The sequence below is a fragment of the Leptopilina boulardi genome, unplaced genomic scaffold (assembly GCF_019393585.1).
Source record: "Leptopilina boulardi isolate dan_hultmark-lab unplaced genomic scaffold, ZJU_Lbou_2.1 LbouV2_119, whole genome shotgun sequence".
In the NCBI taxonomy this organism is placed as follows: domain Eukaryota; kingdom Metazoa; phylum Arthropoda; class Insecta; order Hymenoptera; family Figitidae; genus Leptopilina; species Leptopilina boulardi.
Window position 1 is genome coordinate 806,149 of NW_026137662.1, and position 23,160 is coordinate 829,308.

General features: G+C 25.0%; 3 protein-coding genes and 2 non-coding genes across 11 annotated transcripts; 2 read left to right on the forward strand and 3 right to left on the reverse strand.

The window, feature by feature from the left end:
* The first annotated feature begins 3,689 nt into the window (after positions 1-3,689).
* Trnay-gua (transfer RNA tyrosine (anticodon GUA)) lies at positions 3,690-3,782 on the forward strand. Its single transcript has 2 exons — positions 3,690-3,726; positions 3,747-3,782. It is a non-coding gene; the product is annotated as a tRNA-Tyr (tRNA).
* Positions 3,783-5,054: 1,272 nt separating this feature from the next.
* On the reverse strand, positions 5,055-5,127 carry Trnar-ucg (transfer RNA arginine (anticodon UCG)). Its single transcript has one exon. It is a non-coding gene; the product is annotated as a tRNA-Arg (tRNA).
* A 617-nt stretch (positions 5,128-5,744) lies between these two features.
* LOC127283303 (protein FAN-like) lies at positions 5,745-16,184 on the forward strand. 4 transcript variants are annotated; one of them, XM_051308092.1, is made up of 17 exons: positions 5,745-6,312; positions 6,385-6,621; positions 6,698-6,893; positions 6,998-7,183; positions 7,249-7,320; positions 7,413-7,621; positions 7,737-7,899; positions 7,969-8,123; positions 8,203-8,381; positions 8,466-8,597; positions 8,711-8,914; positions 8,994-9,264; positions 9,334-9,564; positions 9,641-9,729; positions 9,813-10,061; positions 10,322-10,437; positions 15,013-16,184. In XM_051308092.1, exons 1-16 carry the CDS (start codon positions 6,299-6,301, stop codon positions 10,411-10,413), a joined length of 2,679 nt encoding a protein of 892 aa, XP_051164049.1. In that variant the 5' UTR covers positions 5,745-6,298; the 3' UTR covers positions 10,414-10,437; positions 15,013-16,184. The 4 variants fall into 4 exon arrangements, with proteins under 4 accessions (XP_051164049.1, XP_051164057.1, XP_051164042.1 ...); XM_051308100.1 differs by lacking the exon at positions 15,013-16,184 and adding an exon at positions 10,531-11,179; XM_051308085.1 differs by lacking the exon at positions 15,013-16,184 and having other exon boundaries at positions 5,745-5,882; positions 6,029-6,312; positions 10,322-10,505.
* LOC127283323 (mitochondrial uncoupling protein Bmcp) lies at positions 10,567-14,799 on the reverse strand. Of its 4 annotated transcripts, none has more exons than XM_051308135.1 (9): positions 14,672-14,799; positions 14,527-14,590; positions 13,974-14,050; positions 13,765-13,912; positions 13,357-13,633; positions 13,154-13,272; positions 12,017-12,077; positions 11,855-11,944; positions 10,567-11,712 (listed from the first exon to the last, which is right to left on the reverse strand). In XM_051308135.1, exons 3-9 carry the CDS (start codon positions 14,041-14,043, stop codon positions 11,596-11,598), a joined length of 882 nt encoding a protein of 293 aa, XP_051164092.1. In that variant the 5' UTR covers positions 14,044-14,050; positions 14,527-14,590; positions 14,672-14,799; the 3' UTR covers positions 10,567-11,595. The 4 variants fall into 4 exon arrangements, with proteins under 4 accessions (XP_051164092.1, XP_051164084.1, XP_051164076.1 ...); XM_051308127.1 differs by having other exon boundaries at positions 13,974-14,054; XM_051308119.1 differs by having other exon boundaries at positions 14,527-14,799.
* A 1,499-nt stretch (positions 16,185-17,683) lies between the features above and the next one.
* Positions 17,684-20,593, reverse strand: LOC127283808 (uncharacterized). Its single transcript, XM_051308906.1, has 4 exons — positions 20,494-20,593; positions 20,173-20,277; positions 19,381-19,539; positions 17,684-17,950 (listed from the first exon to the last, which is right to left on the reverse strand). Exons 2-4 carry the CDS (start codon positions 20,186-20,188, stop codon positions 17,739-17,741), a joined length of 387 nt encoding a protein of 128 aa, XP_051164863.1. The 5' UTR covers positions 20,189-20,277; positions 20,494-20,593; the 3' UTR covers positions 17,684-17,738.
* Between the last annotated feature and the right edge of the window lie 2,567 nt (positions 20,594-23,160).

Below are 23,160 nucleotides of genomic sequence, written 5' to 3' on the forward strand. Positions count from 1 at the left end.
TTAGAATAATAATTAAAGAAATAAAACTAAAGCATTTTTTACCACGTGTTAATAAATAAAACGTTTATCAATTTCCTCTGTGACAATACCAGACGATTCTGTCATTGAAAACAAAGAAAATGTTTTCAACAGTTTGTTATTACATTCTTTATGTTATTTATCTACAGGTATCATTGTCTTATATAAGATAGTGTAGTTTTTATATCTTTTGATATAGTGATTAAGTACATACCTAAAATTAATTAAACCAAATATTCATTTTATAATTTGTTTATTTGTTTAAATGTTTACTTTAGTTTATAAATCTAAATCATTATATTTTTTGTTCCATAGTTTTAGGTAAATTTGAATAAAAAAAATGAAGGGATTTTAATATTTGCTCCCTTATGTGAAACAATAGAGCAAAAATTAAAATGGTGTCGCTTTTGCCTCAAGTTCTTCAGGGGATAAATATCGTAGCCATAGATATAGGTAATGAAAGGTGACGCTTCACGAGGTGGCACTAATTCCAATCTGGTATCGAGTGTATTTCTTATATTATTATACAGAGAAAAGCGCCACTTTTTTCTTTTCTCGATATATATATATACCACGTGTATTTCTCATGACGTACGTTTTTTTATTCATGAAACGGAAATCCTGCCTCTCTATGACGTAATGGAAATTTGTATATATGTATACGCACATAAACGACGAAAGGAAAAATTGCAATTTTATTAAATTTTCTACACTGTAAAATTTTCTCTCTGCTCGGGTATCAAATGAGAAAAAGTAGAATATTCAGAGGAAAAATCTTCACTCTTTTGTTCAGGTTCTTCTTCACATTGACATCCGACTTGTATATCTAAATATATATATATAAGAGAAAATTTGTTTGCAAATCAAATCTAAAATATTTTTCCATATTCACACTGGGAAATTTTGAAATATTTAAATATTTCTTTTTTTCGAGAACAAATAATAAAGAAGTTTTAGAATTTATCTGAAAACACTTTTAATTTTTTAATGAAAAAGTTTGTAACATCAACTCTTTTATATATATAAACTCAAAATATCGTCTATACAATGACTTATCCAATTTTTAGGTCATATGCTTGAGAACAATCCGTTGTCAGATTAGCTTGTATGCTTCCTTTACCTGTCAAGTTTGCTATTAGCGAGACGTGGAGTAAAACTATTACAATAGATATATAGATAGACTTTCGACCTGTGTCGGTTCTGGGTTTATTAGCAAATGGAATATCAATACAGCCAAGAATGTTAACATGTATACAGTTTTATTTCTTATGTTATAATTGTATGGTATTTTAATAATCGAATTATATTAATTAATGTTTTTCTTTTTCTGTTTCAGGTAAGAGATTCTATTTTATCTGGATGACAATATTGTGCGATTGAAATAAAGGTATTTAATATGAAACACTTTTTTTTATTATAAATTTCTGCTCTCTAAATTAAAGAAATTTTTTTTAGTACGAAAAACTGTATTTTTTAAAGGAACTTGACATATAAAATAAGTCAGTTTGTGAGAAATCGATAACTTTATTTAACTGATGTTTACTTTAATACACAATTTGTCAGATATATTTCGTTACAGTGGAGATATTGATTAATAGATATATAAATCGCACTACCAAACCCCTTTTTTCACGTGATAATGGATTAGTTCTTTTGACACTGACACGCAAGATATTTTTTTTTTTTTTTTATTGTCTATTGAAAATTATAAGGGTGGCATATATGTATCATTTTTCTTGATATTTTTCTATACATTCGATTTGTTGATGAAATTAGAGATTCTCATAAGAGCATATTAAATACCAATTTGCTTTTTCTCGCCCTTGATTTTTATTATAGAACACGCGACCATGGCAAAAAATATTTCCCAAATGAGAAATTTTATTTTCTTGAGTCTCACATCATTAATAAGAAGGATAACGCGGGTGTAACCCTTTGCGAAGTCACGATGTCAGAATTCTGAGGTCATGCATGACTGAATCGAATGCCAAGCCTTTTTTTCTCATTGAAAACAAAAATTTAATTCTTTTCGAATATATTTCTATTACCTGATAATTTTTTAATATATATATTGTTTATAGCTGTGAAAAAAAGTTCTTCAAAAAATATATATACCAGAACAGTCATAAGAGAAGATATTTTCAATCTATCAAGAGTTGATAACTTTTTTCTTACTTTGTTTTTCTTTTTCTCGCTTTTGACAGAGGCTTTTGCATTTTTTATCAATTTGAAACTTATTACTTGGAAATACTTTTTGCAATAGTAAAAAATGTATATATTATAAAAGTTTCTTCTTTAATTTTCTGTTTATTTTTCTTTACATTTATATAATGTAATAGGATGAGTTTAGATGAAACATTTATAATTGAGAATCTGTCAGTGATTATGTATGACATATACCGGAAAGAAAAACATAAAAATGGAACAAAAATGTATTAAAATAATATAATTCTTGTTACAAAAGTTTTTGTAAATTTAAAATTTAATTGAACAAATTTTATTGCATATCTTTTTTTTATTTTGTTGAAATTTTTATTATACTTGGATAAGATATAATTTTTTTTTAACAAATTTTATGTAAAATGAATAATAAAAAAAGAAAATTATTACAAAAACGTTTTTGAGATAAATTTTAAGACTTGAACAATATAAAAAATTATAACATCTTTTTTCTAAGTATGACTCACGCATTTGTTAGATAAGTATTAGTTTTATGAAAACTAAGTCATAAAATTGAAAAAAATATTAAAAATAAATTACACATTTTTAAAATATGAATTTTTAAATTGTAGATTTTATTAAATTAAAATTTTCGTAATTAACAATGATTATCTTAATTAATAAATTATTTCAATTATCATTTTATTATTTATAGTAATTACTATTAATTAATAACAAATAAATATTTTTTTAGCTTCTGAGACAAATATATTTTTTCTTTGGGTATGTTGTTTTATATAAATTTTATTTTATATTGAAAATAATAATTTATTAAACGTTGTTTCTGTTGCGGAAATGAAATTCCTCATTAACTCTATATATAATATTATATATAGTTGTTTGATGACATGATTGTGGAGTTCACAACCATCTCAATAGTATAATTTATATATAGTGTAGTACCTACTCTAGCATTGCAGTTCCAACCACAAGTAGATATTATGTAGTCTTAGTGGTAATCTCTCTCGCAATTAATCTTACAATAAACAAAAACGTTATTTTAAAAGAAAAATTGTTAAAAATAATTGAACATCAGCAATAATTAATTTAAAATATGATTATTATGTAATATAAATAATTTTATGTGTAGAAATGTTAAAAATTTTATATACCTGCATATATATTATAAAATTATTATATTTTATATTATATAAAATTATTCACATTACATATAATCATATTTTAAATTAAATCTTCAATTATTTTTAATCATTTTTCTTTTAAAACATATCGTTTTTGTTTATTGTAAAATTAATTGCGAGAGATTACTACTAAGACTAGGTAATATTATGTTATATTATTAATTTAATTAGATTATTCCCTAAAATATAAATTAATTATATTAGGTCAATTATATTGATTACATACTCAGAATGTAGACATTAAATATTTTGGGGGCGTAACACTTTGTTGAGAGATTCAAATATTGTTTCTTAGCAAGTTTCAACAAGCCTTCGATAGCTCAGTTGGTAGAGCGGTGGACTGTAGTTGGTATTTAAATAATGGTAATCCATAGGTCGCTGGTTCAAATCCGGCTCGAAGGAATTTTTTTAAAAATTTTTTTATTAACAATTTTTAGTTTCAATTTTTAGTATTAAAATTTTCTATTTTATATAATATTTATGCTCAACAATGTTTTTTTTTCGTACACGAATCATTCTTTGATCTCTGTATTTTAAATACCTCTAATTAACATTAATCTTAATTTTTAAATTAATTGCTCTTTTTTCTTAATAAAAATTGAAAAAATAATAAAATTGTTATATATAAATGACAATGATTAGTTTTAGTAAAACTGGATCCATATTTCTTTGCGTGTACACATTATAATGAGAACTTAGGGGGTAAATGATGACTTGAGTCCCTTTACTGGGTTTGTTCCCTGCATTATTTAACCCTTGGCGTCTGATTGTCTGTTAAGGGGAACTTCGATATTTTATATATATATATTACTTTCCTGTCGTTATTGGTTTCCATAAAAAATTCTCTTTTACGGAGTATATTCATTATTTTTTTATTATCCCAAAAATTCGGTTTCTTTAAAATTTTTTTTTAATTAAAAAATAAAACATAAATTTTCATATATAACATATCTTACTTGTTATATTATATTATTATTATTAATTTTATTTGTTAATTAATTATTAATTATTAATTAAATGTTAATTGTACTGAGAAAAAAATTTATTTAATTCAAATATATTTTTTTTCTGTGTATACTATTTTTATTAAAAATATGTTAATTAGTATTTAGTAATTTTAATATTTTCGTTTTTATATTAAAGTTACTTAATTATAATTAAATTACATATTTAAAGTAAAAGGATTTAATTATTAATTATATTGGGAAAAAAAAATTTTTTGTTTTGATTGACATTTGTTACAGCAGCTAAAACTTGAATAATTTGATATAATAAATTATCTACTTAGGAATTAATTAGAAATGCTAAACTGTAAATAGTGCAAATTCTGTTGAAGTTGTGATATAAGAAAATAGCTCTTGACAAGTTCGCGGGTTAAATCTCTTCATTGTTATGTTAATCAGGACATACCTTTCAGCGTATTCTCTGATATTAAAAAGAAAACTTTAATTCAAATTCAATTAAACTCTACTTATTTAATTCTCAATTTTAAATTATTTTTTCTAATTAATTAATTATCATTATAATTACTCTTATTATCGTCATCATTGTTATCCTCATTATAATGCTTAAAACTCATAAAAGAACTTTTTAAGTTTAAAAAAATGATTTTTTAATGTTGTGAATCAAAAACAATTAAAACTAAATTTATAAAAATGTTAAAAAAATAATTTTCGACCGTGACAGGACTCGAACCTGCAATCTTCGGATCCGAAGTCCGACGCCTTATCCATTAGGCCACACGGTCAGTTGAAAGATTCTTCTATCAAACCGTATTCAAATAAAAATTAAAGTTTTAAAAAAAAAATGTTTCGATTTTCTAATAATATTGAAAATTTACATTAATTATAAATAATTTTGAATAACTAAAAAAATATTTTATTGATTAATTAGTATTTGATTGAAAAATATTCTTTATAATTAAATTGATAAAACAGAAATTTTACAAATTGTATACCGACGGTCGATAAATTTATCTCTTGTCGGTCATAAATTATTCTACCTTATTGACAACGTTTTAAAGATTTTAAATTTTTATAAACTTATAGGTTAATTTATTTCTTTTTAATTAAAAATATATAACTTGATTTGACAAATTGAACTAGAAATTTGGTAAATAAATATTAATAGCTAAAAATTTATTGAATTAAAGGAAAATAAAATGTATAAGTATAAAAAGAGAAAAGTATGTTGTTCTTACCTTGGATGAAGTCGTAGATGTTCTTTAATCGAATAGGGATTAACGTTGAGATAAAATTAATGTTATCTATTGTAGACATTACTATTAAACTATCTTTAATGATTCATCACTCTATTTTCAGATAATAGTAGATTAATGTTGATAAATAAACATTGTGAATCACAGTCCATTAGAATACTGTCACTTTGCACAATGTTGTAGAGGGCAGCACAATTTTAATTTTATTTTTCCGGTTTATTACTCATGTTTTTGTCATATAATTTTTCAAAACAGAGACTTTTGATGTTATTTTTTTATTTAAGGTATAATTATTATTTTTATTTTTAACGCGTAATCTATAAAATGAACGTATATTTACTGTGTAAATATTCAAGGTCAAATATTTTTTTTTTGACAGTTCCTTCTCGTAGTGTTTTAAACGTCATTTATTTTCAAAAATCATTTACAGAAAAATAGATATGTGTTTATGATATTTGTGTATATATTAGTGTAAAAAAAGTGTGTGAAGAAGATTTTGTTCAACAACAAAAAGATTAAGCAAATGAGGAAAATGAAAAAAAGTGATGACACTTGGACCTAACCTAAAATGTCAAATTTTTTTATTTGAATAATTTTTTTATTTTTATGTCACTTTTGACGTTGTAGATAAATTACGAAGGATTTTTTGCTTTAATTTACACTCTTTTACAATATTTTGTGCTTCTAAAAAATACAAACAATGGAAAAAGAAAGGTATGTGAAATAATTATATGTATTTTGTGAAAATGTGAATATTTTAACTTTTATTTTATATTTTATTTGTAGATTTACAATGCTTCTCCTAGAACCAGGAGAAATATTTTTTGAAGATTATAGTGCCCAAATGAGATTTCACGATTCTTTGGATTCAATAAAAAATAATGAATGGATTGAAGGAAGATTGAAAGTTTGTTCAAAATCTTTAGTATTTGTAAATAAAGATATTACTCAACCGTTGATTAAAATTCAATTAAAAGAAACAACATCTGCTGAGATTTCTAATTCTAGTAGTACAATATCAGGGTGAGTTGAATAAAAAAAATAGCTTTTTAAATTGTTTATGTTGTATGATTTTTATTTTTCTCTTTTCTTGTTGTAGATCTAACAGTTTGTCAATTGAGTGTAAATCTTTTGTTAAAATGTTGGAAGGAAATGTATTGGCACCTTATAAATTTATTCATGAAAAAACTTGCTTTCAATTTAATTTCAATTATGCCAATGTTGAGGATTGTCTTGCACAAATATTGCAATTATTGAGAGCCGCTAGTCTCCCAACAGCTGAACAAAATTCAATGGTTGTTGTACTATTATATTAATTTTTTTTATGAATAATTCTAATTATTTTAATTTAATAATTGTTGCCTATCTTTTAATATTGAAATTTGTTTTTGATTGTAAGATAATGGCAATAGTTCATTCAAGACAATCTCGTGTTTCTTTCGACACTTCATGGCTTGAAGATCTTTATGAAGAAGTTGTTATTGAAGTGCAAGCTAATAAAGTTTTGCCACTCGTGATCAATCCAGGAAGGGTTTTACTCACAAATAGTCGAATATATTTTCAGCCTTATAATAATATGGATCAGGTAAGAATTTTATAATTAATTCAGGATTTTCAAAAAGAACTAATTTGTTTTTTAATTTTTTTTAGCATCCAGTTTTAAAAATTCAACTCAAGGACATTAAGAATGTGATAAAAAGGAGATTTCTCCTACGTCAAGTGGTAGGACTTTGAATTTACAATAAAATATTTTTTAATGTATATTTATTGAATTTTAATTGTTACATAATTTGATTAATATATTGCTTTTTTAGGGACTCGAAATTAAATGGACAAAAGTGGCAGAAGGGAAGCCGGAATATTTATTTTTATCGCTAAGTAATCAAGAGGATAGAGATAATTTATATTCTAATTTACTAAAACAATCTCAAGTTAATTTGGAGACAATTCCGCAAAATCAGATGACAATGCAATGGCAAAATGGAATTATATCTAATTATGATTATCTACTTTATATTAATAGGTAATAATTAAAATAAAAAAAATTGTTTGCTGAATAATTTAAATAATTTTTGAAATCATTAAATGTATTTATTTTTTAAGTTATTTTTAAATGAAGTTGAAAATTTTTATTTTAGTTTGGCGGATCGCACATTTCATGACTTAACGCAATATCCTGTGATGCCTTGGATAATCAATGATTATACTTCCGATACTTTAGATTTAAATGATCCTAATATCTATCGAGATTTGAGTAAACCAATTGGAGCTTTAGAACCCCAACGATTGGAAAGGTTGAAGGTAAAATAATTAATTGAAAATAATTTAATGAAACATTATTGAATAAATAAAAAAAGAATTTTTATTCAGGAAAGATATGATGAAATGTCGGAACCGAAATTTCTCTATGGATCGCATTATAGTGCGCCTGGATTTGTGTTATTTTATCTCGTGAGAAAATATCCTCAATATATGTTGTGTCTTCAAAATGGAAGATTCGATCATGCAGATAGAATGTTCAATTGGTAATATTGTTTTTTTTTTAATTATTTTAATAATTTTAATTATATAATGAATTCTAACAGAAATGATTTTTTTTCACAGTGTGTCTGACGTTTGGAGAAATGTTATGGTAAATATGTCAGATTTCAAAGAAGTAATTCCGTCATTTTATGATATATCAAACAAAGGCGATTTTTTAATAAATGGATATGGTATTGATTTTGGATATCGACACGATGGAACGAAAGTTGGAGACGTTGTTCTCCCACCTTGGGCTGAAGGTTTGACATTTAGTTATTAGTTAGTTATTAATTATTATTATTTAATTAAATAAATAATTTAATTAATTTAAATTATTTTTTTAGGTCCTTCAGATTTTGTACATAAATTACGCAGCGCATTGGAGAGTAATTGGGTTTCGGAAAATTTACATAATTGGATTGATTTGATTTTTGGTTACAAGCAAAGGGGAGAAGAAGCGGAAAAGGCTAATAATGGTAATTATATTACATCTTTACGAGTAAAATTTACCATAATTAATATAATTAATAATTAATTAAATAATATAAATATTTGTAATTTTAATTACAATTTTCTTCTTTTTTTCCAGTGTTCTTTCATTTATGTTACGAAGGAGCTGTGGATTTAGATACGATTCGCGACGCAAACGATCGGCATGGAATTGAAGTGCAAATTATGGAATTTGGACAGGTTCCTAAACAAGTTTTTACATTGCCACATCCAAAACGACAAATTTCACATGATTTTATTCGGTCTGAAACTATTTTAACTCTTCCTAAATGCACATCGAACGGTAAGAAGATCTAGTCTTTAATGTAAGATACAAAATATTTAAATTTATTAACTAATTGAGGTTCATTTTTTTTTCACAGAAAAGGAGAATAATGAAATTTTATTAAAAGAATCTATGAATTTTCAATCACATAAGGAAGGAGTTAATTGTGTTATTGTTTTAAAAGAAGGCACGAATTCAAATGATATTGTTTCAGTGGGATGCGATGGAAATTTGAAATTTTATTCTATAAATTCGCAAAAATTAACTAGAAGTGTTACTGTTTCTTTGCTACCTTTATCAGCATGCATATCATATCAAATTTCTTCTCAATGTAATGTTATTGTTATTGGTTCATGGGACAATAATTTGTGAGTTAAAAATTGAAAAAGAAAATATTAATATAATATAATGATAATAATAATATTGATGATTTTCAGAGTATTTTATGATGTCGAATTTGGTAAAGTGATAGATACATTATTAGGACATGAGGATGCAATTTCTTGTCTAGCTTATAGTTCGAAATATAATGTTATTATTTCCGGTTCATGGGACTGTACGGTAAAAATTTGGCGAAGTTACACTTCTGGTACGAAAATAAAAGTTGCTGAGTGTTTTGTTGCTCAACTCGATCACGATTGTAAAGTAACTTGTGTTAATTTATCTAGGTAACAAATATATTTTCCCTTCAGTTTTTCATTAAAAATATTAATTTCATTCTATATATTAAAACTATATTTTCAGTGATGAAACTTTATTAGTCTCTGGAACAGAGGATGGGGAAATATTTTTATGGGATATGGAAACTTATAATTTGCAATTTAATGTTAAAGGTAATTTAATGAATTTGAATAATAATAAAATAAAAATAATATAATTTATGAAATTTATTACAAAATTTGATATATTTTTTTAGGACATTCGGGTAAAGTGAATGCATTAACATTTGAACCCGAATCAAATAATATCATTTCTTGTGGTGTGGATAAAGTGCTTAGTGTATTGGATTTTCGAACAAGTACACAAATTTATAGTAAAATTTTAGAAGTTGAGGCATTGTCCTTAACTTGGCTGAATTCGCTTTTATTAATTGGCGATGATTGGGGAGATGTTAGTATTTGGGATCCGAAATTTAATTGGATTTCAAAATTTAATTGCCACAATGGTAATTCAAAAAAAAACAAAATTTATTTACATTTCATATGTTGCAAATTTACAGTTTTTACATACACACACGCAAACACACTTGCTAAATATGTATAAAGCGAAATTTTCTACCTACATTTGATTTTTTTTCTTCTTTTCCTTTTTCGCTCCAAAAAGATTATGAATCGCTATAAAAGTTTAATTATAATTATACTAAAAATCTTTTGAATCATGTACTAAGAAATTTTCCTAAAACAAAATTTGTTTTTTTGATTTCAGGTCCTGTTACATCAATAGTCGTGACAATAGACAATAAAAAAGTGATAACTGGCGGTAAAGACAGAAAAATAATTGTTTGGAATATCGATTGAAGACAACAACTTTCAATAAAACAAGTAAATAAATTTTTATTTTACAAATAGATAATAAGACAAATAAAATGAAATTAAAATTTTATTTAAAATGTGATTAAAACAATTTAATTTTAGGAATTAATTCCTTGAAATTTTTGTTTACAAATTCGATTATGAAACGGATTAAAATTTAATTTTAAACTATTTTTATTAATATACATGCATATTTTTTGAAAAAATTTTTTTTTTTAAATGTACATAGAAACGAAGACTGTTTTAGTATTGATTATGGCTGTATAACATTTTGTTTTTATGAAACTAAGAAATTTCGAATGACTGCAATAAATAACATGATTATTAATAAAGCGTTTATCAATTATGATATTAGATGAAATTGAAAAATATTGTCTTTAAAAATTAGTAATACAATCTTAAAGCTTTGGTGGAAGAACTTGACTAGCAAGAATAATTTTTTTCGCTAGTTTTTTTTTAGTATTTATCTTAAATCCTAGAACCTAGGAATTGAAAATACAATTTCAACTTAACTAAGATGAAAAAAAATTTTAAACGTTGATCAAAAGAAAAAAGATATATCTCGTAAAATGCTTAATTTCATCACATAATTTGTAGAGGTAGAGTTGGATTAATTGTTAATTTTTTTTATTTATTAAAGTTCTTTTTTTATATTATAAATGTAATACTCTAATTGACTTTCTGGTGCGAAAAAAATTGATGGAAGAAATACGCTAATAAAATTTAAGTACATGATAAAAAACAAAGCGAATTTTTTTTTTAAATTTAATTGAAATTAAATTTAAAAAGATATTTATAACAAGCAAATTGTTAAAGAAATTCATTTATGTGTCTCTCGAGTTAGTATTAAAAATATATTTTAATAAGTATTTTCCTTTTTTTTCTATAATACTATTTCTTTTCTATTTTGAACTTTTCTCAACTTTCTTCTTTGTTTTTGGAAAAGTGGGGTACTCGAGATTCGGGAGTCAAAGTTTTTGTTTTGATTTTCTTCATTAGTTTTCTGTTTTCTTAGTATTTAAACTAGGTTTTTTTTTCTTGTGGTTCTTTAGTTTTTCTTTTTAAATTTTATCGTATCTCTTGTAAACTCCTGATTTTCATTTGTGTTCTATCTGCATTATCTCCCTCGAATCGACAAAGGAGTTTAAAAATTTTTCCTACTTATCATTATAGATTCTTGAGTTGCTCAAATGTTATGAAGAAAATTATATTCCATGGTCCCATTCGAAACCATGTCGGTATAAATCCTTTGTAGAGAGCGAAAAATCCTTCATTTTTTATTGTCTAGGAAAAAAATTCTTTTGATCAGAAACAGAAATAAATTTAATTATTTATATAAAAAAAAAATTTTTAATATTAAAAATATTTTTTTGAAAATATTTTTCTTATTAGAAAAAATAAAAATAATAAATATTTTATAACTTACTTGTAATAAACAATCTATACTGCCATTATAAATGTGTGCAGGTAATTTTCCGGAAATTGTTCTAACTCTTCTTTGATGCATCAGTCGAGTCTGAAAAAAAATATAATTCAAATGTTATTTGATTTTTAAACTATAATTTTTAATTGTATTCTAAATACTTACACGAATGACGTCAATTGGTGTTGAAGCGACGGCACTTGCCATACTCGCTGCAAAACTTGACCTGTAAATAGAAAATTTTCTTAAACAATTATATTTATTCAAAACAAAATTTTTTTAAACACTATCTCTTGGGACGATATTAATTTTTCTCGCCAAAAAAGGAAAACTTTTCTCATTTATTACAAAATACCATTTTTTTAAACAATTTTCTCCAAAATTAATTTACCCAACTTGTTCTGTAAAGCGGTTTTCTTTTTTAAATTTCCCTTTCCTTTATTTTATATTAACCTGTTGTTATAAGATGACTGAAAATTATAGTTTTAAAAACACATTGAAAATTAGTCGTTTTTAACAACGGATGATTAAATAAATAAATTATTTTAATTTTTATTTATAATTTATAAGAACTTTTTTTTCTCATTAAAATTTTCCGATTGTCAAACCCTTATCCAAGTGTTGATTGAAAAAAAAAATTAGTTTAAATACTTTTACAATATGCAAAAATTAGAGTAAGAGTACAATTTTATAAAAAAAAATTGTGAGTGCTAACCAAGATTAATTTATTGAAGTAGATGAAGTGATTTATTCATTTCGATGGAATTCTCTGACGCAGGACAGCTTCTTATATATCAAGTCTCTGTCGTCATCACAACTGCGAATACCTGAAAATGAAATTATCTCAAAAGTAAAACATTAAAAATAAAAATGAACTCATGATTCGAGTTTTTTCTCCAAATTGAATTAAGAATGAAATATCCTAATTTCTTTTTTTCTAAAAAAAAAAGAGAAAAAAGAAATATTCAAAATTGCATTTGAAAAGTTAAAAAAAAAATTCATGAAAAATTACAAAAAAATATTTCTAGACCTGGATAAGGGTTACGATAAATTCGAACAGGAAAGTCTCGATTTATTTATAATTCCGTGATTAAATTAATTTGTTATTTTGTTTTCAACAATTTTTATTGCTTACTTTGTACTATAAGCTGACCCCTGTGTTTTTTTTTACTTTAAAAAAGATTTTTTTTTTACTTTTTAAAGCTCAAATCGTTTTCACCTGTGCTTATCAAAAAAAGAGATTTATTAGAAAATATAAAAATGAGAAAGTTTTTATCTTTTTAAAAAAAAACCAAAACTTACACGAAGTGATTGGTCACATTATTTCCTATGATATCAATGAGTTTATTTTTGGTAAAATCGTAAATTGGGAGCTCCACAGCAGCGATAATTGCAGCTCTTTGCGCTGTTGGGCCCACACCCTGTAATTGATAAATTTATATTAATTTTTCTAAACATTTTTTTTCTCACAATAATTAATAATATTTATTATTTATATTTTTTACCCTCCATAGTCCGCGAATGCCTTCATTGTGATAAACATCTTGAAAACATCCAAATAGTGTAGAACTTGTTCTAAGACCAGTTTGCATTCGAACTTTAACTAAATCAGTTGGATTTGCTATTGCACTCGATATTCCACCAGCCAATGCAGCGCAAATAATATTAATTAAAAATAAATCATTATCGCCCCATTGTGCCACTGCAAATTCTTGTAAGGAATAATATGTTCCAAATTTAATTGTTCCGTACGTTGCTTGCCTTAAAATTGCCGAGCTTATTCTTGAAACAAAATAAAATAATCGAATGTTAAACATTGATAGTGTCAAAAGAAAAAGTCGATTTTATCTTATCTTATTAATTATTTTTATCTTAATGAGATTTTAATGTTTTTTTTTTTGCTCTAATCATACCCAGCGTATAATGCTCCAACTCCTTCTTGTCTTGAAATCTGAACGAGAGCATCGGTCATTCCAGAATACTTTAAATATGCATATTTTTTATCGAGTTTTTGTCCCTGTATTTGTAAACGAGTTTTTGTTGTATCTAAAGGAAACGTACCTGAAATGAAAAATTATTCAATAATTTCATTAAATTCTTTTTTTTATTATTATTTTCTTACCCAATTCAGCAATTATGGAAGCCAAACCTCCGTGAATGAAAGGTTTCCAATCTTTAAAATTTCTTTCCATCACAGTCCTGACTTTTGAAAATTAAAATAATTAATGAAAATTGAAACAAAATATTTTATCAACAAATTAATAAATTTTTTAAAAATTTTTATTACCCTACGAGGTTTATTTAATTCTTAAAAAATTTATCGATAGGAAAATTTGTTTAAATGATATTCTTTGGAGGAAAATCAAAATTAAACTGAACTACAACGTAATTGAAAAATTATAGGTATTGCGTTTGTATAATCGAAAGTGGAAAATATTTTCAACTTGTATATTTACGTCACAGTGATAAATTATTTAATCAAACGTTTAAAAGTATAAAAAAAGTTTATTTTTTTCTGATTCAATAAGAACTTTCTTGTTTAGATTAATATATAGAATATAAAAATTTATTATATTTTTGATATATTTAAAAAAATTTGTGTTATTTAAACAACAATACAAATGTATAACTAAAAGTAATCATTTTCATAATAATTAATTGTTAATAAAACAAACCTTGTTAATTTTGATATTTATATAGGTGAGATTGTTTAAAAAATCGTTAATTGTCACAAACTTCCTGTTAAACAATAGCACTAATTGAAAAAACGTGTTTGATAATTGTAAACGTGTTTTTGTCGTCTGCTAGTGTCTCACTCACGTTCTATTCATCTCTGATTCATATAATCATTAAAGTTTAATTGCAAAAAAAAATTAATATAAAAAAGTATTCAACAAGCATTAAAATTATTCTCCACATTGGTCTAATGAGATTGCGCAAGAATAAGGTTAGACGCCATTTATTAAATGCGCATGCGTCAATCGTAAAAAATCTTACCCTTTTCTGATTGGATGATGTTTCCCCGGGAAGTTTGAATTTTATCTCTTATAATTACGATTTTTCTTAGAAAAATATAAATGTATTATATTTATTTAATATTTTTCTTAAGCAAATTTGATTTTTAATTTATTATGTTTGATTAAAATTATTCTGTTTAACAGATAGGGACGCATGATTTGCACCCAAAATCCATTACATTAAATTGTCAAAGCATCGATATTTATTACATTGACTCTCGAATACATGGATTCTTCAAAACGTCGACTGACCAAAACATCGACTTGTAAAATTATCGACTCCTCAAAACATCGAATTTCCAACTGGTCGAATTTCAAAATGATCGATTTTTAACAACGTCGATTCTTCAATGCATACATTTACCATCACATATCCTTATTAAAACATCGAATTGTTAATTCATTGAATTTCCAAAACATGGAATTTTCATAGCTTTGAATTACCAAAGCATCGACTTGTTATAACGTGGATTTGTCAAAAAATGAATTTTTTAATGCATCGATTTACAAAAACACTGATATTATAAAACGTCGACTCGCAAAAGCATCGACTTTTGTTTACATTGATTTTTCAAAGCACCGATTCTCCAAATTATCGACTAACCAAATCATCCATTTGTCAAAATATAGATTTGCTAAAACATTACATTTTCAATACGTCAATTTAGTAAAACAATGATTTTCTAAAACTTCGACTCGCAAAAACGTCGATTTTTCATTACACTAATTTTTCAAAACATCAATAAATCAAAACATCGACTTTCCAATACACCGATTTTTTAAAACGTCGAATAATCATAGCACCTATTTTTTAATACACAAATTTTTTAAAACATTAATTTATTAAAACATTGAATTTTTAATACAGCGATTCTCCAAATTATCGACTAACCAAATCATCCATTTGTCAAAATATAGATTTGCTAAAACATTACATTTGCAATACATCAATTTAGAAAAACACTGATTTTCTAAAACTTTGACTCGCCAAAGCACTGACTTTTTAATACATTACCTCGTCAAAAGAACGAATTTTCAAATCATCGATTTTCTAATGCACTAACCTGCAAAAACATCAAATTTCCAATACCTCGACTTCCGAGTACATCGATTTTTTAAAACATTAACCTGTCATAACATCAACTTTCCAATACATCTACTCGTCAATGCATCGAATTGTCAAAGCATAGAATTTTTAATACATAGATATGAAAAAGCATAGACACTTTTTTGCATTGAATATCCATTACATCGAACTTTTTTTTTCACTAGGGTTTACTCTCTATGTTGTTAGTAGGTAAGGTAGATTAAGATTGTGCGGGAAATTTTAAATTAATATAATATTTAATTATATTTATTAATAAATGTTTTTTATAACATTTAGTTATTAAATATTGTAAATTTAATTGTTTTCTGTTTTTTTGGTAATATAAAATCTCTCAATATTAACAAGAAAATGATATTTTTATTGATTTAATAATATATACAAATTATTGTTTTATATGTTTCTCATAGATGTCTCTACTTTACCAGTTTAATGTACTAAAACTGAAATAAATATATTTAGAATTGTATTCCATTGACAAATTGCCTTTCTTTTTTAAAATTATTCTCTTTTAATAATTTCTCCTTATTTTTTATGAAATATATTTGACATTTAAAAACAAACACACAATATTTAAATAAAAAAATGTTTTTTTTATGAAATTATATTCATAAATTTAAATAAACTATTCAGCTGAAATTATGGACAAAATTTTTTTATCAACCATATATATTTTTTGGTAAACATAAAAAAAATTTAAGTAAACTTAAACTGTTTTTCATATTATTATTTTTTTTTTAATAATTAATATCTTGTTTTACAAGTTTATATTGTATTCAAATCTTGTAAAATAAAATAATTGTCCTCGGCACTTATAATTTCACTCGTAAAAACTACAATTTTTGAAAATATAAAATATTTCAGATGCAACGAAAGGCTACAGTGATTAAGCAGAATAAACAGGTAAAAGATCAGAGGTTCTCTGGTATATTAGAATAGAGTAGGGCGAGATTACCACATTTTACTCCATTGATGCAAATTCCGGTCTCTTCGTTATTTCCAAACTACAGCCATTCTATAAGCTACCCTTTCGTAATTTAATTTCATTTGGTAATAAAAAATGAAACAAACAATATTTGATTTAACAAAAATTTTTAATTACAATATTCTTTATCTTTATTAAATAACTAGCTAAAATATAGCGCGCTAAAGCGCGCGTGTATTTCCTCCGTCGTGGAATAATAAATTAATAATAAGTATATTTCTAATTTTCACATTATCATTTATTTATACACAGGGAAAAATTAGTTTGATGTTATATAAATAGTAATTTTTTAGCTGAGGCAGCTTATAATTAGCTAATACAGCAAAACAATTTAGCTAAGTTAATTTTTAAATTTAATAAACATGTAAAACTATTAGTTCGATTTTTAACGGTAACAACAATGAAAACCCCAAGAAAAAAATCCACCGAAAAAGTGATTATGATAAGAAAAACATACATTGAAACCAACAGTGACAATTGGCGGTGTAAATGTTGATAAATCAATTCTAGTATTGCCAACATAACCGCCGCCAATTGAAATGCCGAGAAAAATTGATTATGCTCTGTCAATTATGATTACAATATTTACTGTTTTGTCATTTATATTGATATAAATATTTTTGATAAAGTCAAACTTCGATAATTTTTTATAATCTTTAAAATTACAAAAAAAATTAGTTTTGCTAAATGTTTTTTTGTAGGGAATGAATGAATGAGTACTGAGATTATTATAGTTAATAATAATAATTAATAAATGAATATATTTTTAGTGTATAATGTTTATGTGAAAAACACCTTTCTAACATCATTTACATTATACGTTTCTCGGCATACTGGACAGCTCCTCAACATTTCGTCGTTGTTGACAACGAAGTCATTGCTGTTATAATTGTACGTCAGCCAGCATGCTTCGCAGAAAGGTATATGCCCGCAAGCTAAAATACAATATATTGGTGTTTCAGTCAAACAAGTACAGCATCTTATTGGTATTCCTGTAACATAAAAAAGGCAAGAATTTTTCTTGAAATATGTCTATGTAGGTAAAAATTAAAATTTTGGTGAAATTTCAGTAATTTTAAAAAATTGAAGAAAATGACAATTTTAGGCATATTGGAAATTTTTCAGAAAAATTCAAGAAAATGAATTTTGAGAAAACATAAATGTAATTAAATTTTTCACTTGAAAATAAATAGTTCAAACTATTTTGTTAAATTTCTTTCAAACTGTTATTATAAATTTGTTTAAACTGTTTATTTTCAAGGTTTTCGTATATCTGAAAATTTTTTAGTCTTTTTGTGCAAATTTATGCGAGTCATGGATCGACGGTTTGGGTAGAAGAAAATGAAAATTTTTTAGATAAACAAAGCCCTTGAAAATGAATAGTTTAATCATAATTATAAATTTATTAAATTAAAATGTACTTGTATTTTACATTTTCTAAAACATTGATCGAGTAATATGTCATAATTAGTTTTGAGCCGAATTTTTATTTTTTCGAATTAGTATTTTGCAGAATTTTCATCAAACCGATTATCTGTATTACAGAATTTTTATATAACCAAAAAATCACTTCATAAAATTTTTATTTGTCAGAATTTTTATTTCCTCGAATTTTCATTAAACATAATAGGCATTTTAAAGAATTTTTATTGGGTAGAATTTCATTGCATAGAATTTTCTTTCAGATGAATTTTCATTTGTTCGAATTATTATTTGATATAATTTCCATATAACCGATTTTTCATACTACAAAATTTTTACTTAACCGAAAAATCATTTAATAGAATTTCTAATTGATAGGATTTTCATTTGTCCGTATTTGCAAATGTCAGAACAAACAATCGACAGAAAGATTTAGGCGCGATTTTTAAAATCAACCAATCCAAAATTATCCATAAAATTGTGATTCGTTGATTTTAAAAATCGCGCCTAAATCTTTCTGTCGATTGTTTGTTCTGACATTTGCAAATACGGACAAATGAAAATCCTATCAATTAAAAATTCTATTAAATGATTTTTCGGTTAAGTAAAAATTTTGTAGTATGAAAAATCGGTTATATGGAAATTATATCAAATAATAATTCGAACAAATGAAAATTCATCTGAAAGAAAATTTTATGCAATGAAATTCTACCCAATAAAAATTCTTTAAAATGCCTATTATGTTTAATGAAAATTCGAGGAAATAAAAATTCTGACAAATAAAAATTTTATGAAGTGATTTTTTGGTTATATAAAAATTCTGTAATACAGATAATCGGTTTGATGAAAATTCTGCAAAATACTAATTCGAAAAAATAAAAATTCGGCTCAAAACTAATTATGGCAAATGAAATTCGATAAAATGAAAATTCTGACTAATGATTTTTAGAACATAATCATGCGTCCCTTAATAAATATGAAATTATATTATATATTTTACCCTGCAATGTGACCAGCTGCTGTTCTTGTTGCTGTTCATGTTGTTCTGCAGGTTGTGCTGGATTTTCAATCCGTTGATCTTCCTCAGCTTGTAATATTTGTTCTCCAAGATGGTTGTTGACAATTTGATTATCAATATTAAACATTTCAACAATTAAGCCTATAAAAAAAGACAAAGAAAAATTTTAATTTGTTCGAATTTTTATTTGTACGAATTCGTAAATTATATAATTTTTAAAATGCCGAATTTTCATTTATCTGAAATTATAAATATATATTTGTAATTTTTGATAAATGAAAATTCTGTGTTTTACGAATTCTATTAAATAATATTTAAACATTAAATAACTTTCTAAATCTGAATTAATGAAAAGTGAGCTACTAATTTAAAATAGTAAGAATTTTCACTAATTTTTAGTAACTTTTGAATCAAATAGTAATATTTTACTAAAAATTAGTAAAAATTCTTACTAATGTGATTTAGTAGCTTACTTTTCACTAATTCAAATTTAGAGAGCAAGTTTGCAACGAAAACTTGTTGAGTAATGATTTATGAAGTTTCAACAACAATTTTCTGACAAATTGCGCGGAAAATTTTCAAAAATTTTAAGGAACTATTTTTAGGAAAATCAAATTCAATTTTTTTTTTAAAGAAAGAAGAAATGTATTTGAAAGAAGGGCATATTAACGTAACGTATTTAGCACCGTCTATCAAATATTATGCGAGAAAACATGCAGAGAATCTTTACAGTGAAATCACAACAATCAATGTATTTGTATTTTATATTTTTACCCTGATGTTCTTCCATATCGGATTCATCTTCTATAACGATAACGTCATTGTTGTTTATGAATAAAGCATTCACAATTTCCCTGTTATTAATGGGAGATGGTGGGCCTATAAATAAATGCAAATAAAATAGTATAAATGCTATAGTTTTACGTATTTTGTAATATAATATTCGTTACAGAAAAAGATAAATTAGAAAAAGTAGAATTATATTAGTTTATAGAATTAGATTTCTATTCTATAATAGATGCCTTATAAATATAAGAATTGACTGTAACAGTTTATGTGAAAAGAAAATTGAGAGCAATAAAAATTGTTTTTAACCTTTTAATATACCGAAGTAGCACGGAATATTGCTTAAATGTCACGGTGATATCAAGCGGGAATATTCCTGTGACATTACAGTGATATTGAGAGAATATCCCTGTGGAATTATGGGAATATTTCTGTGATATTTATGGGGTAATTTATAAAATTCTAAAATTTGTTTGCTTTGAATATTTAAATAAAAAAAATTTGTTTTTTAAAATTTTATAAATTACACCATTAATATCACAGGAATATTTCCACAATATCACACGGATATCCCCTTAATATCACATGAATGTCACGGGAATATTTCCTCAGTATCATACGAATGTTACTCGAATGTCACAGGGTCACAGGAACATCACCGTGGAATTCCCCCGTGAAGCGGACATTATGATATATATATATATAGCTTCTTAATAACATTATCTACAGAATAGAGTTATAAACAGTTATCTAGAGTTATAAACAACTTAGTGTCTATTTTTTAAGTTCAAAAAAGTTCACCATTTTTGCAAAAATCGATAAAAAAAAATCCCCTACGTCTGTTTCTGTGAATCTGACATTTAATAAAATAAATAAAATTTAAAAATAAATAACAGTTTAACCCCTTAAAACAATGTTCTAAAGAGTTACAAATTTTAAATTAATGGTTAATTGTGTAATATATGGGCAAATCCACAGAACCGTTTGATTTTGGCTTATAAAGATAAAAATTTTCAAATCGTAAGCACACTTTTTATTCATGGACTATTTTATTTAAAATTTTCTTATTTCGTGATTCATTTTATTTGAATGCCGTAGGAGTTACAAGCCAAAAACGAAAATATAATTTTTTCCAGATAATCATAATAAAAAATGAGTTGTGTTTCTTCTTTTGTTTTTATTTTTGTATATATATATATATATGAGGCATTCTTTGTCAACGCGGACACCCCTCTCGCCCAAATTCTTTTCATTTTAAATTCATGTTTAATGGCTTAAATTTTATTTAAAGAATATACTTTTGAAATCTGAGTGGCATATATCCAAAAACAAAATATAGGATCCAATATAAAGGTTATTCTTTAAATTTACCAATAAAAAGTTACTCTAATTCATTTTGAACAATCCAAAAAGTAATGTTTGAGGCCTTTTTAGCCCTTTGTATTTGGAAATATGCCACTCAGATTTCAAAAGTATATTCCTTTAACTAAAATTTAAGCCATTAAACATGAATTTAAAATGAAAAGAATTTGGGCGAGAGGGGGGTGTCCGCGTTGAAAAAGAATGCCTCATATATATAATTGTATTTGCACGAAATATTTTAAACAATAAAACATGGAAAATTATAATGATTTATTTTAAATAATTTAATAAATTATAATTTAATTTTGTTATTTTTTTATTACTGTACGTTAAATTATTTGAACCGCTAAACTGACATTATTGACACTGATTTTGACACAAGTTTTCAAATAAAACAAATGAAAGGTTATTCCATTTTTCATATTTATTAATACGTTTATGATTAACCGCTAGAATTTCTAATAAAAAATGTTATATTTTTAATTTTTAAATATTATAAAGTGGAAATAGAATTTGGCGTTTGCATAAAAGAATTATAATACCGTTTTTTAACGATCACACACGTTTTCAACTCATTATATTTCATCCTGTAGATGTGCTACAAAAAAAGGCTAAGTTAAGAGTAGTTCACGGCCATACACAGGATAACAATTATTGGAATATTTTCTTTATTTTTAATGGCACATTATTTTATAAATACATTTGTTCGTCTGCTCAAACGCAATATGCACCAATTTGAAAAATCCCGATTGAATAATTGCCGTAAAAAATATAATACACAATTTATAGAGATTTCATTATTATAAAATAATGAGTAACGCTAATTTAAACAACTGCCATTTCTTTTAAATTAAGAGCACATATTTTTTCAGCCTTCAATACATTTTGCGATAACTAAATTACAATTCACCAAAATTTGGGATTGTTTCGTTATTTGCCAAACAAGTTATACCTAAAAGAATTAAAACATGTACCTAAAGTAACACTGCAAATTTCATTTTTTAAGTTAATTAACTCTATTTTATTGTTCATAGAATGCGGGTTGGTTAAGATTTATCCAATTTTCTTAGTTCGATAGGTTCTCAGAGATATTATAAAATGATATAAATATGATAATAATTATTAGGATACTTTTAAAATAGGAAAATTTGAGAGTAACATGAAATCAAACGGTTCTGTGGATTTGCCCATATATTTAATCCTGCTTACCGTTGTTTATGGCATCCATTTCTTCTCGATGGTTTCTTTCATCACTTATATTGCGAATATCGTCTTCAATTTCGTTATTTTGGGGGTCTTCAATTTCGTTATTTTGGGGGTCTTCAATTTCGTTATTTTGGGGATCTTCAATTTCGTTATTTTGGGGGTCTTCAATTTCGTTATTTTGGGGGTCTTCAATTTCATTAAGGACATTTCCATTCTCTTCACTTGGAATAGGTTGGTCTGCAAAGAAATGTTAAAAACAAAAACTATTTTTAAACGAACATAGTTTTTTTTATATAAAGAAATTAATTCATCAAAAGTATTTCATACCTTCAATATCTTCATTTCTCTCTACATCTAGGTCCAAGATTTGAATTGATGTTCGAAAATGTTGAATACTTGGCCTAGATG